Below are 17,843 nucleotides of genomic sequence, written 5' to 3' on the forward strand. Positions count from 1 at the left end.
TTTGACAAATGCGCATCAGCCAGTTGACTGACATTACAGAATGAAATAAGCATGCACTCACGGACCGGAAGCCAACAAAAGGCTTCATGCTGAAAACAGAGACAAAAATGAGCAATGGTGTGGTGAAAATAAAACCTCGAGGCATGCACATCCGTAGTGATGTCATTAAGTTGCACAATCAATCACATGCATTAGCCAGCTGCAATAAAGTCATAATCAAATAACACAAGATCCTAAGGGGTTACCAGCAAAATTACAAAATCCGATTTCACAATTTATTTTTTTTCACACACTCGCTGAAAATGTACCAGGAGGATTCTGAATAGTTTTTTTTTTTAAAAACCATGTCTTTTCCCACTTTTGATATCCCGTCCTCGGTAGGCATAACTACTGCACTCATAAATCATGTGATCCTTGGCACATTTTGCTGAAACAGTAAATAATAGAAATGTAAATACAATGACAAAACGTTTAAACCTTTATTTCCGTCAAATATAGGAAACTGAAATCACGTCAGGAAAAAGTATGATCCCTTTAAGAATTCCCAGATTTTACTCTTTGTTTACATAACAGAAAGTGCGATCCATAAACCAAGACGGGTGGTTTCAAAAATGATTATTACATTATTATTATTCAACTGCTTTGTCTACACGAGAATTAATTAAAGATGAAGCATTCTCATGTACTATTATCTATGTGTTTAATGAATAGATACAATAAAATTTGACCAGGCATACCATTTTAACCAAGGCGTAGGTAGAGAGCCCCCCCTGTACAAAGTAAAGTAGAAGTGAATGGTACGTTCCGGCCCTGGTCCTCGCTGTTTTTGTATCTGCTTTAGAGCGCATTCAACCGCCAAGTAAGTTACGTTTTGCTATGTCACGCCGAAGAAGTTTCAGACCAGTTTATTTTTAGCAAACTTGATTCGTGAGGACACTGAAACACATGCTGCCGTGTACGCGATCTGAAGCGAGTCTGCGTCGCGCTTTTTAAGGAGGAATTTTAGGTAATTTGTGAACCGTTATTACTGTAAAGCTAACCGTGAAGTGAAGCCAGGAGCCTCATGTTTTCGTTAAGCCAAGAGGAGCACTGCGCCCCATCCATAGACCTAGTGAAATACGGAGAGCTGGTGGTTCTGGGGTAAGTTGAATCGTTGTTGTATTTGCTTCTGAGTAAGTGTGGACATGAAACTGAAAACGGGTGTTTGTTTTTAAGTTTCACAAACGGCCACTCACACTGCTACCTAAGCTACATGACTGTAAGTTTTTGAAAATAGCATGGAGTTAGCAGTGATGCGTTGTGTATTTTTGTTTTTTAAATTCAAGATCAACTTCCAACACAGGCGACATTATATAACATCAAAGAGGCGCTGTGATGATTTTCAGGGAGCACGTCAAGCTCTGTTTAGAAATTTACAAGCTCACGTTATCCCACAAATCAGACACGTGCGCAATTACAAATGTGGACGTTTTAAATATCCCATTCCCTGTCAACCCTGATAACTACAAACTGCCTGCATGTGTCTACATATCTGTGTCCGTGAAATAGGACAGATTTGGGACAACTTTGGGAACCCCAGTGAAATTTATTCAGCAACTCTGACCGGACGCTCCTTCTTACCTTAAAGTTGGATTCATGGGGTTTTAGGAATTCGGAAGTAGTGATGGTCCCCTCCCCCAGCCCCAGGGTGCTTCCTTTAACACAACTTCTGCAGTCACGCACGCACGTACTGCCGGCTGTTCTCCGAGTTTAAAATCACACTCCTTGACCTGCAAAAAGTTACCTTATATTCCTTATTTAACAGACAAGGGGAGCTTAAATGTCGGATAACAGCGAGAGCCTTATGAAGTACTCTGTAATGATATATGTAATTCGATAAAATGATATTGGGATATGCTACCTGATGTGGGGAACATTCAAATGTTATTTATACAGTAAAACATTTTTTCTGTTCATAGAGAAAATCAGCCAAAGTATGTGCTGAATTATACTGTATAGTAAGTAGTAAGGAGTCGGTTACTGATTTCCATACCTTATACAGTATCTGCCATTACCCACAATGCTCCAGTGCAAGTCAGAGAAACAAGGGAAAGCAGTGGACAAGTTTATCTAATCTCACAGGATATATTCTTAAATTGCTTTATACTAGCAGAGTCTAAGCTGCCTATGGGAACAGCATCAAAGGCTGCTCAGTCAAGCTACCTTTCTGCTGTTTTTTTCCATCTTTGTATTTGTTTATATCTCAGTATGGAGTAATTTTTGTTGGGCAGGCACAGAACCACCATGTTTTCACAGAGTGTTGAAAACAAGCCGAGCTGTAGTTCTTTAGTTATTTATTTATGTGTTTTTTATTATTCATCTGCTTTAAATCATCTTATGTGGCTTCTTAAAAGCCTTACTGGCATCTTTACATTTCTTGCCCAACCAGTAGATGATCAGTAATCAGTTCCTTATTGTCAAGCCTCCATACTTATTTGCCTTTAAGTTTATCGCTTACTTATTTCAAGGTATTTACAAGGCTCTTCTGACAGTTTCACATTGCAGAACAATTACGTCAAACCTGCAGCAGTGGAAATTTTGCCTTGGTGTCAAGAACCTGTGTAGACGTGCATTTTTTTTCTATATAGTAAACTGGTCAGGAGTCTCTACAGAAACTGATAAGAGCCTCACCATTAACTGTATTGTTGTCAATAAAATATCAGTAATTTACCCAATGAAAAAAAAAAAAAGAAGTCAGTCTCATACATTTACTGATATAATTTCAGGTAAATATAAAACATGGGAAAGAAACTGCCAAGGAATTATGACTTAAAGCATTATTTATCAAAAAAGATGGTAATATTCTGTCCGTCTGTTATTTTGCCCATCAGATGTATTGATAGCTGGCATGCGCTGGTCATTTTCAAGCTATTTGTTGAAGTAATCTTTGTTTTTCACATCACTCTTTACATTTAAAAGCCTTTTGTAGAAGAGCACACCTACTCCTGTTAAGTATTTGAATTATTTGGCATTCATTCTGTAACTATCCAGTTGCCACTTGTACTGGATAATATCAGAAAGTACACAGACAGTCTGTTAATGTAAAAAGGCAAACAAAATAAGCAGTTACTCACATCTGTGTTGTCACCGAATAAAGCCAGTGTAACTTTTACCTTTATTATATCATAACTGCTTTGTCCTCTTTTTGTTTTTGTTTTGTTTTTTCATTTTGTTTTGTGTGTTTTTGTTTGGTTGTTTAGAATTCATTTAGGACAAATTGCCACAAGCTATCCTTCTAAACAGTCACCTTCTCGTCCTGTCTGTATTGTCTTGGCCAACAGATGATGGAAAACATGAGTGACTGAACTTTGGCCAATGGCCAGTCCTGAGGCGCTTATAAAAGTTATAAAATTTTTATAGTTCAGATTTACTGGTGTCCATGCGGCTGTGTGACTTTCATCTTTACAGTATTTGAAATAAGGTGCTGAAATGATGGCTTACACAGAGAGCAGACTACACTGTGTTTTTGTACACTGCCCTCCACCCATACACTCGCAGTCATAGTGCTTATTGTAAGGGATAAAAAGTGCTGAGTGCTTATTACCCCAGGCTCGGTATGTGGCATGTTTGAAGCTGGTACTTTTGTTCCCTCTCCTGACATAAAGACACATATGTGAATCAGATGTGACGGGTGTATAATCACTGCCATGACATCACATCCCATTGATAAAACTGATGGTAGACAAGATAGCTGACAGCATGGAACAAAGCTTGTTTGAGCAGCAGTTCCCTCAGTGGTTTGTTGCCATGACCGTGGTGGCTCTTATTACTTGCATGGCTGCCCCTCCATCTCTGCCGCCGCAGATTGGCTTGGTGCTGGTCAGTGAAAGGAGGCAGGATGAGGAGGGGGTGCTGCATGGGTATCCTGCAAATGAAAGGATGGATTGATCAGGACTCAGCCTTTGCCTCTCTTCAGCTTCCTCTGTCCATTGTGGCAGGGAGACTAGGCCTATTGATTGAACTTTCTACATTTTGCCTTAGAGAACCACTCATTAAAGGAAAGTGTACAAATCAACTTGGGAGCATCTTTGGTACAGACTGACATAGATCGTGCCTTTTTATTAATATTATGTAATTTAAATGGTATAAAGAGAAGAGACATCTCTTTCTGGGGTTTTTTGTCAGTACTACAATAGAAGCATTTAAAGATTTCAGGTGTAACTGGTTTAATCTAGAGTGGTGCAGTGGTTAGCATGATCACCACTCAACAAGTATTCAAACCTCTTGGTGGATTGAGGCGTTTCTGTGTGCAGTTTGCATGTACGTCCTGTGCCTGCGTAGGTTTTGTTTGTTTGTTTTTTTTCCTTTTTTTCCAGTTGCAGCAGGATCCTCCCACAGTCCAAACACACTCATGTTAAGGTAATTCAGAGGTTCAGAAACTGCAGGGCATGAACAACTAGGCAAAAGAGAGACTTTTGTTTATTACCAAACAAGATTTGGCTAATGCTATTGTGCTTACTTGTATATAAAGTAAAGTGGGGTATGCCAGAAGAGGTTTGAGAGCCACTGGGATTTTTGTTGATTGTGAATTGGCTGTAAATATGCATTGGAGAGTATGTGGTAGTCTGTCTTTCTGGGTCAGCCCTGTGATTGACTGGCAGCCTGGCCAAGATGTGCCCAGCCTCTCACCCCGTGACGCCTGGGCTAGGCTCCAGCACCCCTGCTGCCCTAAGTTGGATAAATGGATAAGAAAATGGATGGATGATGCTCATTTAGTTGACTCATACTGTCTTTGCTCATCATGCCATCTGGTTGTCTGTTAATGATGTATTATTTATGTATTTTTACAGCTTAGATTGATTTAGATGAAGTCCTAGTGACCTAGAAACCATCTTGTGTGACCCTGTAAGCCTAACCTAACTTTCTGTATTTCTAATGAGTGTTACAGCTATTCAGCATATCTTCTCCTCATTCTGTGAACACTAGCCTTTCATGTTAGCATAGGAAGTAGGAGGTGCTGTTGGCTCCTTACCGCAACCCTGGAGGATAGGTGATATGCCAGAGTCTTCTAATCCCTGCTGCTAAGTATTGGAAGGTAAATCCGCTGTCTGTCTGGCACGGGTCAAAAGGGAAAGCGATCACAATTAGTTGGAACGCAGCTTTAAAGAGCCTGTCCTAGCTAATGTGACGGTGGCAGTTCCTGCATGACAGAATATTGTTCCTCGGTATAATGCTGAATAATTGAAAGCATATGCTGCGTTTCTTGCAGAGCTAGGGTTATATTCTCCAGTCAGAATTCATCATGGCAAAAACACTAAGCTGGATAGCATTTGATTGTGTGCTTTGTATGAGACACACAGGGGCAGGTAGCCAGCCAGTAGACCCCCCTAAACTGAAAAGACATCTTTATGTAGGGCTGGCTGGTCTTTATTTAGGTGGGGTGTTTTTAGAGCAGGTCAAATAAAAGTGGAGTACAGAGAACAAACCATGTGAAATTAGCTTAGGAATGTGTGCATCAATAAAGGGGCTTTATTTGTTTTCTCTTACAGATTACTTGTAAATGAAAGCAACACAATTACTATATAAATGGGGGGAAAGTGGGCATTATTTTATTTTTCTTTAGATTTAATGTAACTTATGTCTTGTACACTTGTACTTTATTTTGAAAGCAGCATGAGAAGGCCAGCTCAGGCTTTTGGAGCCCAAGATTTCACAACTGTGTAAGGGTCTGCATTTAAAGTGTGCACTGGTCTAATGACATGGAAATAGAATCCCTGAAATGGCCTTGAAAGGAGTACGATCAGACAGTAATCACCACTAAAAGTAAAAGCTGAACACTTTAGGAGAGAAGGTAAGCAGGTCTGCTGTCATTTGACACTTTCCTCCTGTCTTTCTGTCTTTGTATTTGTTGCATTTAGTCCATAGAATCTTCCAGTGCCTCTCTAGCTCTCTGTGGGTGGCTTGTCCTACAGGCCAGCTTTGTGCACTGTGCTGACTAGGACCATGTGTTTCTTTGCCTGGCCAGCCGTGTGGAGACATGGGACAGGTGGACTAGCCTGGGAGGGAGGTGGGAAGGAGCAGAAGGAGGTTCTGTTGCTATTGTTCAGAAACAGAAAGGAAAAATGTCAGATTACATTTGGCTCGTAGACTCTGTTCCCCTCCGATACATTGGTGTGCAAACTTGAGGCATATAATATAAATGTGTATCTTGTGCAAAGTGTCTGTTCAGCACATTTGTGGTTTATGTGAGTGTGTGACAGAAGGTCTGTGTGTTGGATGATAGTCGAGCATGGGGTGTCCCAGCTGTAGGAACCAGCTGGTGGATAGAAAGAAGACCAGTTGTACCGGAAGGGGCTTCTTCATTCACAAAGAGCAGCTTAGGCTAGGTGCCTCTCAGCACACTAAAGGGCAAAACTGGAGTCTGTTATTAAATGATTTTGGAAACGGAACAGATAGCTTTGTAAGCTGTATCCATGTATAAAATTCATCTTTGAAAGAATGTGTCTGAGTCATCCACCCAGACCGTGCATTCCCAAAATGATAGCAAACCTGACATGCATCTTAAAACGTGCTCCTGCCTGGGACACAGAGCAAAAGAACAGCTGCAGTTTACACAGTGCACGCACACTGAAATCACCAGCACCAGAGTGCATTATGTAATAAGAGCCGTTATCCAAGGTAACGCTTAGATTACTAATAGGGTGTATTAGATTGTCAGTGATGTAATGCGTGGCAAATCTCCTTTTCAGAACACACGAATGTTTCTAATTCTCCGTGTTTACTTCTTATATGATTACAAGACTTTTGCCTGTAAATCTCATTAGACACATCTTTTTGCAGCTATGGAAGCTGTTAGCATTTTCACACAGATGAAATAAATAAATAACTGTCAATTTGCTGTCCTTCTCTCCACCCTGTCCCGTCTCTGACAGGTACAATGGCTCCCTGCCCAACGGAGATCGCGGTAGACGGAAAAGCAGATTTGCTCTATACAAGAGAATCAAACCCAATGGTGTATCACCAAGCACTGTGCACGTCCTCAACACACCCCAGGCCACCAAGGTACAGAAGGATGATTTAAAGTGATTTAATGAACAGGCTCTCAGTGGGATTGAACATCTGTCTGCCTTTCTTCTTCAGACAAAATGTATGAAAGTGTGCAAAAACGTAACAGAAGAAGGAGGTGATATTTCTTTTTTTTTTTAGGTAATAGTTTGGGGGTTTGTTTTTTTTTGTTTTTTTTTTGTTTTGGTTTTGCATATATACATAAGAAGATTTGGCTGTATATGAAGTTGAAAGCATAATTTCTATAAATGAACCCCCTTTGTTTTTTTGGGGGTTTTTTTTGTTTGTTTTTTTTCCCACAGCAGCTGAATGGCCTTTTAGTGATTGTGGTAGCTAGTAAATTGTGCTGTGAAAAGCACTTTACATTATTGTTAGCAGACCTTAATGTTGACATTTCCACTACAATGACTAGTTCCTAGCTGGGCTTCAGAGTTTCTCTTCACGGCAGACTGCCTGCAGGGAAGTGCCACATCCAGTAAAACGTGTTTGCCTTCCTGCATTCCTACCTTCGGTTCCTAGGCGAAACTGCTAAACATCAGACAAGACCCACTTACCTCTGCACCACTTGGAGACCAGTGTTTGACATTTTTAGCTAAAAGGCTGTCTGGTTCAGGTTACTGTCAGGTTGCGGAATCCAGAAATCTGCTCTGGGACGATTCAGTGACAGAGGCCTTTTCATGGCAGAGATTGCGCTTTATTTTGTTTGAGTTTGAGCTGCAGTGTGCTGTGAAATATGGCTGAAGTGTTCTGCTGCTCCACATCATAAATTACGTCTCAGATAGTTTGCTATCTGCATTAGATGTGGCTGTTTTTACTGTGCATTACATTAGTTACTGGCTGTTTCACTGACCACTTCGACCCTGGCACCGTGTTATGGGACTTGAAGGATGAGCTCAGGGGTTGTTGCTTTATGCTGACCTGGCTCATCCAGGTGTATAAACGGTCAAAAAAGGGCCATTCTGTAAGAGACGAGCTGGGTGGTCAGCTTATTTTAAGGAGAAGGGGGTATTAAAGAGGTGAATCACTAAAATGAAGCCCACCCCCTGTAACCCATTCTTGCTCCCTTCCAGTGCAGCATACGAATGAGCTGAGGAGTCTCTGCGGCTGAGAGGGAGAGCTCACGTGTCGGTGCACACTCTAGTGTTCATGGCAGATAATGAGGAGCTCCCATGATGCCACTGCCAGCCTCGTATTCAAAACATTATGATTCCAACTCCTACCACTCGGGAAGGTTGGGGGAGGATATTTTGGGGGCGTAGCGTTTATAAAAAATACATATTTGTGTGTGCACTGCTCCTTTTTTAGTTCTTTAACAGGTGGAGCACCATTTGTTTGTAGCAGCGCAGTCAAGACAAGACTGCATGCGATGATGACATTTGTCCCCGTGTGCATCTGATGTTACAGCAGACCGTGGCAGCTCTGATGACCCACTTTCCCTCTCCCGCTTTCCCTCCTGCACGTGACGAAGAGGAGGGGGATGTTTAGGAAATGGAATTTTGCAGATTAGAGCAGAGATGGCATGTGGTACAGTGTTGATGGAAGCTGGGGCCGGGCTTTAACCAAGCCTTCCTCGCTACACTGACATGAAGCAGTTCAGTTGCCTGGCGAGCTTGTGTTAACCGAGGCCAGCAGGGAGTTTATGGTCACTGTTTTGCGAGTGTGACTTTACACAGTCTTTTTTTTTTTTTTGTTCCGCTTCCCAAAAAATTCTTGTAATAGGTTTTAGGATTTTGGTAACATCATGACAAAATTACACAATAAGCCTGTAGAGCTTTGGCTTAATTGTGAGCTGTAAAAAACCGCACATGCACGCTAATAATCCATAGAAATGTTCCAAGTTGTCAATAACAAAACAAAAATAAGGACAATAACATGTTTTCTTCCAGGAGCACCTCGTAGTTGTTGATTCTAAGGAAGTGAATCATCACTTAAGTGCCATGTGTTTTAATAGTGGGTTTGACTTTTGCTCTGGTCTTTAATTTAACCTCACCAACGAGGAAAGGATTGTGCAAGGAAGGTTTTACTGTAGTTCTGCTGTGCTGTTTGGCACTCTCAGATCTGGTGATAAAGCCACAGATTGGATGATGATTTATTATACTGTTGCACTGTGTACTTTGTTATGAACAAGTTGGGTTTTTTGTTTGTTTGTTTTCACATTTCAGGCTGTGAGCTGTAAAGGTCAGCACAGTATCTCCTACACGCTATCGAGGAACCACACCGTAGTGGTAGAGTACAGCCATGATAAAGACACAGATATGTTTCAGGTAAAAGTCCGTTCACTTTTACTTTGGCACACAACTGCATTCAGATACATTCACACCCCGTACATTAGTTTCTCAGCGATTACAGTACTTCTTTATAGTCAGAAAACATAGAACAAAAAGGCTTTTGTTCTGCTTTTTTTTTAATGTACTTCTATACCTAACATTACCAGTTTCGATCTAGTAAAGCCAGGAGGAGTATTTCCTCTCTGACAGCCAAAAATGGTCAGAGCCTGTTCCCCATTCCCATGGCAGGATGTGGCTGTATTTTTAACAGCAGGAGAGCTGCTAGTTCTGTGGCTAAGACATGTTGTTTGAATTTGATGCTACTTAACCTGTTTTGTTTTTTTAAGGACTGACAGTTGTTGCAAAGATTTTATTGCCCTTTTATTGTTTGTGTTCTGTTATATTGCCTACAGGGGCTTCAAAGGCTGTCAGAACAGTAATTGCTATATCTTTAGATTGTCATTTCAAATGGCTCTTTATGAATGGGATAAATGAAAATATGGATGTAAGCTTTAATTTGACTGATTGACAAGGTGTCTTTGGGCTCTTTTAGCCACTTTGGTTATACACAACCACCTGATTAGACTGCAAAGTTAAACATTTATGTATAAAATGCTTTTCACAGAGTAAAATAAGTAAAGTAAGAAAATTAAGTGTTGTAATAGCAGAAAAGCAAGTTAAGACACACAAAAAGTATAAATGTTCAAAAACACGTCCAATCATATAAATAAAAATCATCTGTGCCCGGTTTACACTGCTCCAGTATTAATCTGAACGTATAGCAAGGCAGTGATGAGCCAAGGGATGTTAATGTTACAGACACATGCTTCATATTCAGCACCCTATCTTCCCCATGTGACTAAACAATACTGAACGCACCAGAGAGAAGAGGAAGCCACTCAAAACTTCAGGACAGTGTAAGGGGAAAAAGAGGAAATGAAAGGAGGAAAGCCTATTTTTGCCTCTGTTTATTCAGCTTGAACTGTTTCCAAGTGCTGAAAATTCTGCCCATTAAAATATATATGGATACTCTGTGTGTGTTTGCTTGTGCACGTACATAAGCTAGCAGGATGCAGAACAGTTGCTGTGTCTGGTATGAATTAAAAAGAACCTTTCTTCATTGATTGCACTGTTTTGAGATTCTTTCGAAACTGTTGTGCAGTACAGCATAATATTAATTATTATTTTTGTGTTGTTTTTGCAGATTGGGCGTTCTACTGAGAGTCCCATAGACTTTGTGGTGACTGATACAATAGCAGGGGGTCAGGAGGGTGAAGAGACTCTTATCACGCAGAGTACCATCTCTCGTTTTGCCTGCCGAATTGTCTGCGAACGCACCCCGCCCTACACCGCTCGCATCTATGCAGCCGGATTTGATACGTCCAAAAACATCTTCCTTGGGGTAATTACAACTCGGTGTACCATTGTGATTATGCACCATCTCTATCTATGCTACTTTTTTTAGCCTGTAAGGTTACATGGCTGCCTTTTTTTTTTTTTTCTTTTTTAGTGCTTCTAATCCTTGAAGCTTGTAACCAGATAAAGAAAACCACTGTTTCATATGCACTGTTACGTAAAAAGTGAAATGCCACACATCATGTCAGTTTGTGTCATCATCCATTTTCTGTCTTGCCTGTAGGAAAAAGCTGCAAAATGGAAAAACCCTGATGGTCACATGGACGGCTTAACAACCAATGGTGTGCTGGTAATGCACCCTAAGGGGGGATTCACTGAGGAGTCCAAGCCCGGCGTGTGGAGAGAGATCTCTGTTTGTGGTGATGTTTACACGTTGAGAGAGACCCGCTCAGCACAGACCCCAGGCAAACTGGTGAGTAGTTGAAAAGTTAAAATGTATCAGTGTATGTATGCAGTGACACTGTGATGTTAGAGAAATACTTTAGAATATTAAAGTGGTCCTGTTATGTTTATTATTTTAATTCTTCCACAGCCACTTTTAGAGTAGCTTTGAATGAGTCCCAAATCAGAATAAGTAATTATCTTGATCCAAAGTCTGAAATAATCCATGTTTGCTGAGTCGCCTATTGTACACAAAAGGTTTAAATGGCATTTGGGTGGGACTTATGTCTGAAACTCAGCAGTAACAGGAACTAAAGGTTGTCAGTCTGTAGTACAATGTAGTAATAAGAAATATCAGCATGTCATAGGCAGTGGATTTTTTTCCCATGCAGAAGGTAAATGTGTGCGCACTTCACTATCCTCCGCAGGTGGAGAATGAGAGCAATATTCTACAGGACGGCTCCCTGGTGGATCTGTGTGGAGCAACGTTGCTGTGGCGCACTGCTGAAGGCCTCTTCCACACTCCCACGCAAAAGCACCTGGAGGCACTCAGGCAGGAGATCAATGCAGCGCGCCCCCAGTGCCCTGTGGGTCTCAATACCCTCGCCTTCCCCAGCATGCACCGGAGTCGTGCCCTTTCATCTCTGGAAGACAAGCAGCCTTGGGTGTACTTGGCGTGCGGTCACGTGCACGGTTACCACAACTGGGGCCACCGTTCGGAGCAGGAGGCCAACACTGAGCGAGAGTGTCCCATGTGCCGGGTGGTGGGGCCCTACGTGCCACTGTGGCTGGGCTGCGAGCCGGCCTTCTACGTGGACACAGGTGCACCCACATACGCCTTCGTGCCATGCGGACATGTGTGTTCAGAGAAGTCGGTCAAGTACTGGTCAGAGATCCCTCTGCCCCACGGCACTCACGCCTTCCACGCAGCCTGCCCCTTTTGCGCCACCCAACTTGGCCCAACTCAGGGCTATTCCAAGCTAATCTTCCAGGGTCCGGTGGACTGAGTTTAAGGGGTCTTGCTCTGGCAGAGGAGATTAAACAGGAATGCTGACATGCAGTGAAAGATTATTTTGTGCTTTCTTTCATTTATGTAAGCCAGCTCTGGAACGAAGCGAGCCTTTTTCAGGTTCTGGTCATGTACTGTGGATTGACAATAGAGAGCCATTACAGATTGTTCGGGGCCTTTTGTGGCTGTTTGGATGGCCACTGCAGGATACAGAGATGTGAAGCACACTGGACCACAGACGCACGGCTCCTCCAGAATTAAATACTGTTTTAGCTGTCCTGCCAACAAACCTCTTTAAACAAAGCTCCAGTGCTGGGCTGTAAACTACAATGCCTGCTGGTTTTCCATCAGAGGGCTGTAACACTAAGGTTGTAGAAGGAATGAGTTGAATTTACTCATGAATCAGACTGAACCAAATTATAGCAAGCAGGTGTAGTTGAGTCTTCTGGGAAATATGTGGGCTGGGGTGGGGGAGGGTATATAATTCAGTTCCTGGTGGGCCTGAAACCAAGATTTTACAGAGCCAGACAGCTGGACTGTTGGCTGAGAGAAAAGCCAGGTGAAGATGGAAGTTTTAATAGTTAACTTGTTAAATGGTCCACACTGATATCCTGGTCCTTAACCCGTAACGGCATCAACATCTTGTAGCTCTCCGGAGGCGGTTTCTAACTGCCGAACAAACTTTGAGGGAGAGTTGGGGGGAAGACTTTTTATGTACAGAGATATAATCCAGTGCCTCAAATCCCATCAAACTATGGGAATATTTTTCATAGTTGACAAAAAGATATTTTGTTGAAGGTAAAGAGAGAGATAGTTTTGCAGAAGGTGTAAGAAAAATAACGACCCACACAGATTCTAACACCAGAGGTATTTTATTACACTGAGGCCCTTGTACTGTTTTTTAATGCAAATGTTAATATATTTTTCTCCAGCATATATAATGTATGTGAGAATGCTTGAGCGTATGTGTGCGTGCATGTTTGTGTGATTGTGTGCGTGTGGATTGGACTGCGTGGGTGCCCTCGGGCCGTTAAAATCACCCTGCATCGCTTCACCCCGATCCCCAAAACGCTACCAGAGAGAACGCAGGATTTAACACAAGGTCGCAGGGGCTTGACAATGAATGTACTGAAATGCATTGACCCTTCTCGCTGGTGGTGCTTTGATTATACAACTTGCTTTCAAGGTGTGATCGAAGCCTGCTTTCAGTTAAATAAATCGCCGGAGCCGTACAACCATATGAATCAAGCGTACCTGCTTGCTTGCTAGCTGTCACTGCCCCACACAAACACACACAGACACACTGTATTCAATCTGCACTGTTGTTAGCTTTATCCCCACGCTGGGTTTGATCCAATGATTTGTACGCTGTCGAACCTGGGCACAGTCTCAGCAGCATCCAGAGATTATACCAAATATAAGGAGGAGCTGTTTTCTCTCCGCATGCAAGATGCGACGGCCACTTTTTCCTCCAATCCAAAGTGTTTCTGTAAACAATGCTACCCCCAAACTGCTGCTGCTGCTGTGGTGGAATGTTGACAGCTCTGGATTACAGTCAAGGCTGTTCAGTCGCTTCATGGGGAACAATGATATTATCACACTCTGTGCCAAATTTGGTAAGTTCTATTGTGTGTGGATGAGTCAAGTTGTCCAAAACAAAAGTAGCAGATGAATTGAAAACTGAAGAATCTGGGACAAATCTGTCCGTGATGTTAGCTTTCCAGACTGTGCCCAAACGAGTGTCGTTTCCAACATTAGATTATGAAATACAATAGTGAGCATTAAAACAATGAGATGTTAAGGGCGATGTTCTATTATATAGCATTAGGTTTTCCCAGACTTTATTATGATAATTAAAAAATTCAGAGGTATATCTGAGGCGGAGGAAATCTGCCTTTGTCCTGGACATGGTATTTTTAATTTATTTTGTTTTTTCTTTCCGCTTCCCTCTGAAGAGAAACATATTTGGCATTGTTAAGAATGTCAGCAGCATTACACTTTTCCTCTAACCACAGAGCATTTCAGACTCGCTTGATTTCTGCTGATGTTATTTAACTGCCATGCTGGGTCAAGCACTAGGCCACATACTGTACGGTAGCATTCCCTTCTAACCTCACGTGCGTTCGGCTCAAACACTGTGTCCATTGCTTAAGACTGTGTTCTGTAACAGCTGCAAGAGTAGCTGCCTCAAACATTCCTCCTCGGTAAACATGGGTGGGGCCCACAGTTCACCCAAGGGCTTGTTCTATGATTATTATTATTATTTTTGTGTCTCTAGCAGGAACTCTGTACACAAGCCATAGAACGCACTGATGCTCCTAATGTCTCCTTTGCAAAGAATAAAATATTTTTTAAAAACACTCTGCACCAAGTTGGATTTCTCTCTCACTCTGACTGACAGTTTCTATTTCATACTTGTGGGTAATGTTCAGGGACTCCTTTTAAAGTGATCCACCGATTTTTAAAGGGCTGCGTGCAGCTGATGGGGATTTGTTGGTTTTTATTTAGTGGCTGCCTTTGAACACTCCAGATGTCTCAGCTGTGTTCGCACAACCAACATAGCAGCAATGTTTAATCACAGTTACATATGTGTTTCATCATTCCTCTGTATGAGCATTTCTCCTATCTTGGTTGCCAAAATGGCTCTGAATTGTGATTGCTCTATCAGTATTTTTTTTCCAGATAAGGCAGAGAATTTTCTTCAAGTCTGTTTTATTCACATTTCTTGTTCTATCTTATCAGCTTCATCTTAATATTTATTAGAGAATGACTGCATGAGTGTAGCCCCTTGTTTTCAGTAGTTTTTTTTAAGTATGCAGTTTCCCTATGAAACCACAGGAGGGCACTGTTTCCTCAACAATAGCGCCTTTGGCATTATGCCTCTCAAGCTACTGAGCCTGCGGGATCCAATAGCTTGAAAACACAGCAAATAAATAAAAGTTTGATGTTGGTTATGAAAAACACTAAATATAAATGCATCAAAAATACATATGAAACATCAGAAATTGAATTATTTAAATTGGCATGCCAGTGAGGACTAAAATCCTCCAATTAGGCTATCAGAACAGTCTAATCAGTTCAAACTAAATATATAATCTATTACATACCATATGTTTTTGCTTATGCAGTCAAATTAATTATAATAGTCTTTTATCCCCATCTAAATCCTGGCGTGATGTATAAGGAGTGCATAGTTGTGTGCAATATTTAGCTTTTAGGATTTTTTTTTTTTTTTTTTAGTGTACATGCAAAAATATTGTACCATGATGATATTTTCCATCATTCGCATGTGACTTCATCCTCTCTATAATAAGGACGCATGAAAAGGATTTAAATGCATAACATGTCATTCTGGCACAGGGAGGGGAACGGAGCTGTGGGATGCCGTGCTTCCTAATTAACATTTCTGCAGTAGATGTGAAATAGGTTCATATGTCTGCACACTTGCCTGTTTTTCTTAATGACAGAAGAGACACTGAAGGTGACAGCATGCTAATTTTGAGATCACTTGGTGGGTCCCCCTGCCCCTAAGCAGGGCTGGGTTATGCAAATAAAGCAGGATGATACTTCTTTTTCCCTTCTCTCAGTTTCATGAGTAAGAAATGAGGTGCATGTCCTGCACTAATGCTGAGAATTTACACAAACGATGATCCTCCTATCATCCCCCCACCCCCTTTTTTTTTTTTACTTTTATGGGACCATTTTGCAGTTCAGTGGGAGTCGTTGTATTATAATTGTACTAAAAAGTTCCTTTTGTTTGGTTGACTGAGCAATCAGAGAGCACAAAGCTGTCATATTTGCCTAAAACAAGATGGTGTATTGACAATGATAGCTTGCAAGTTTGCTCCTGTTAAGTGAGTTTTCCAAACAGGAAAATTAGGATGTTTTAGAAGAAACTTTATTATCCAGTGCTGTAATGATATATTGGTGGCGTCTTTAAGAATATTAACAGCATAAGAGGAAACCATTACCTGTATCCAGACAGAGCATTTAGAGTTTTTGGGTGGGCAATGGCAAAAAGAAATTCACTCTTACTAAATAAAGTATTTAAGCATTCCAGTAGTTTTAATTTGATAGCTGAGAGAAGTGAGCTGCAAACTATATAGGTATAGGGTTAATGCAATTATTTCTCAGAGATCAGTGAAAAAGTATATGCTGTACATCTCCACACTCCTCTGGGTAGGCCCCTGCACATAGTGATAGTAATGAAATCCAAACAGTTTTCAAGGCCTGGCTTCAAAATGTGGCTGGTGGGGCGGGGGGGGCAATCAGTTGTAAGTGCATGCAGCCTTGGAAAAAAAACCCAAAAAACACTGAAACTTTTAAGCAGTGATCGTGCCACTTCCTCAGATATTTAGATGAGATTTTTTCCCCCTCTAACAACAGCCAGCAATATATAGGTTATTGGATTAAAGTCAACAACAGTTGTCAATCATCCAGCTGTTACACATCTGAAGGTTGTATTCAGAGTTGTGCCTTCGTTGCCTTACATGTTTTCTTTTTCTTTTTGTCTGTCTGCCCTGTGATTTCACCCAACATGTGAAATGCCACAGGTGGCTGCGGGCTGTACGCCAAGCTATCAGCGGGATACCTCAGCTGGCAAGTTGAATGCTGTGATATTTACCTCAATTACCCAGCGTGCAACTGAGGCAAATTATATGCAGATCATCATCTGTAAATAAGAGATAGTGCTCTTCCCCTCGTGTAAATTAAGTAACAGCACATACAACCCTCAGAAGCTAACACAAGACACATTTGTCTCCCTGGTTTTTTAATAGTAAACTTGGCAGGTCTTTTTTTATTTTTTATTTTTTTTAAATCTTCTTGCAAATTGGACTGCCACAGCACAGTGCCACATATTGGACTTTGCTGCTAATTCCTCGCTATTTCTGTCTCGAGTGATTAGTCACTAATTGTTGCTTCAATCAAACACCTGCATGTCTTACTTTAAGTCAGGTCCAGCCTTTGTTATCCAGGCCCAAGGTCAAACACCTCACACAGGACTCTCCTCTCACTTCTGAGTCATGCAATTTGAGTTGTCAAACAAAACCATCCCACTTTTTGTATGTGTGTGCGTGCATTTGTCTCCTTTAGCTTGCAGCCAGCTCTGTAGCACTACACAATTCAAAGCTGTATGCAGTGCAGTTTGAAGAGGATTATGATTATATCAGGCCTATTTACTATTTCATGTGGCTCTTGATGATACTTTGTACTCAGCCTACTCAGCTTATTACTTTCTCAATGAATAACAAATGAGTTGTCAAATAAAAGGCAAATAAACACAGGGCTAAAGAGAAGCCGATACAAATATTTCATTAGAACATATGTGGGGAAAAATAGGTTTGGAAAATCAAGCATTAAATTCAAATACTAAAGTGGGCGCATACTTTGCCTCTCTGAGCATCTCACGCCCCCCTTTTTTTTCCTCTCTTGTCTGCTCTTACACGGGCACATGCGGCGTCTTGCCTACTCATCCAAACAAGAGGACAAATTACTTTAATTATGGAGTAATTGCAGAGTCTTGTGTTAATTAAATCTTTATCAGTTCAAGTAAGTGGATTGCTCCCACATGGAAACCATGCAGTGACGTGCCGCCTTGCTCTCTCCCTCCTCCCCCTTCTGCTCTGTCTAAATTTTCAGTCTAAAACCATCTTTTATTCACAGCCTCACCCGACTCTAACGTCTCCTCACCCCTGCGTCTCACACTGAAATGATTGGGATTAGCA

General features: G+C 41.4%; 1 protein-coding gene across 1 annotated transcript; it reads left to right on the forward strand.

Annotated features, from left to right (window-relative positions):
* The first annotated feature begins 810 nt into the window (after positions 1–810).
* peli2 (pellino E3 ubiquitin protein ligase family member 2) lies at positions 811–12,174 on the forward strand. The gene is made up of 6 exons (XM_086275781.1): positions 811–1,140; positions 6,912–7,041; positions 9,207–9,308; positions 10,516–10,713; positions 10,951–11,139; positions 11,537–12,174. Exons 1-6 carry the CDS (start codon positions 1,064–1,066, stop codon positions 12,113–12,115), a joined length of 1,275 nt encoding a protein of 424 aa, XP_086131907.1. The 5' UTR covers positions 811–1,063; the 3' UTR covers positions 12,116–12,174.
* The last annotated feature ends 5,669 nt before the right edge of the window (positions 12,175–17,843 follow it).

Source organism: Aulonocara sp. 'chitande type north' Nkhata Bay, linkage group LG19 (genome assembly GCF_057382095.1).
Source record: "Aulonocara sp. 'chitande type north' Nkhata Bay isolate Kocher_YH1m ecotype deep benthic linkage group LG19, A_spYH_male_GT1.1, whole genome shotgun sequence".
Taxonomy (NCBI): Eukaryota; Metazoa; Chordata; class Actinopteri; order Cichliformes; family Cichlidae; genus Aulonocara; species Aulonocara sp. 'chitande type north' Nkhata Bay.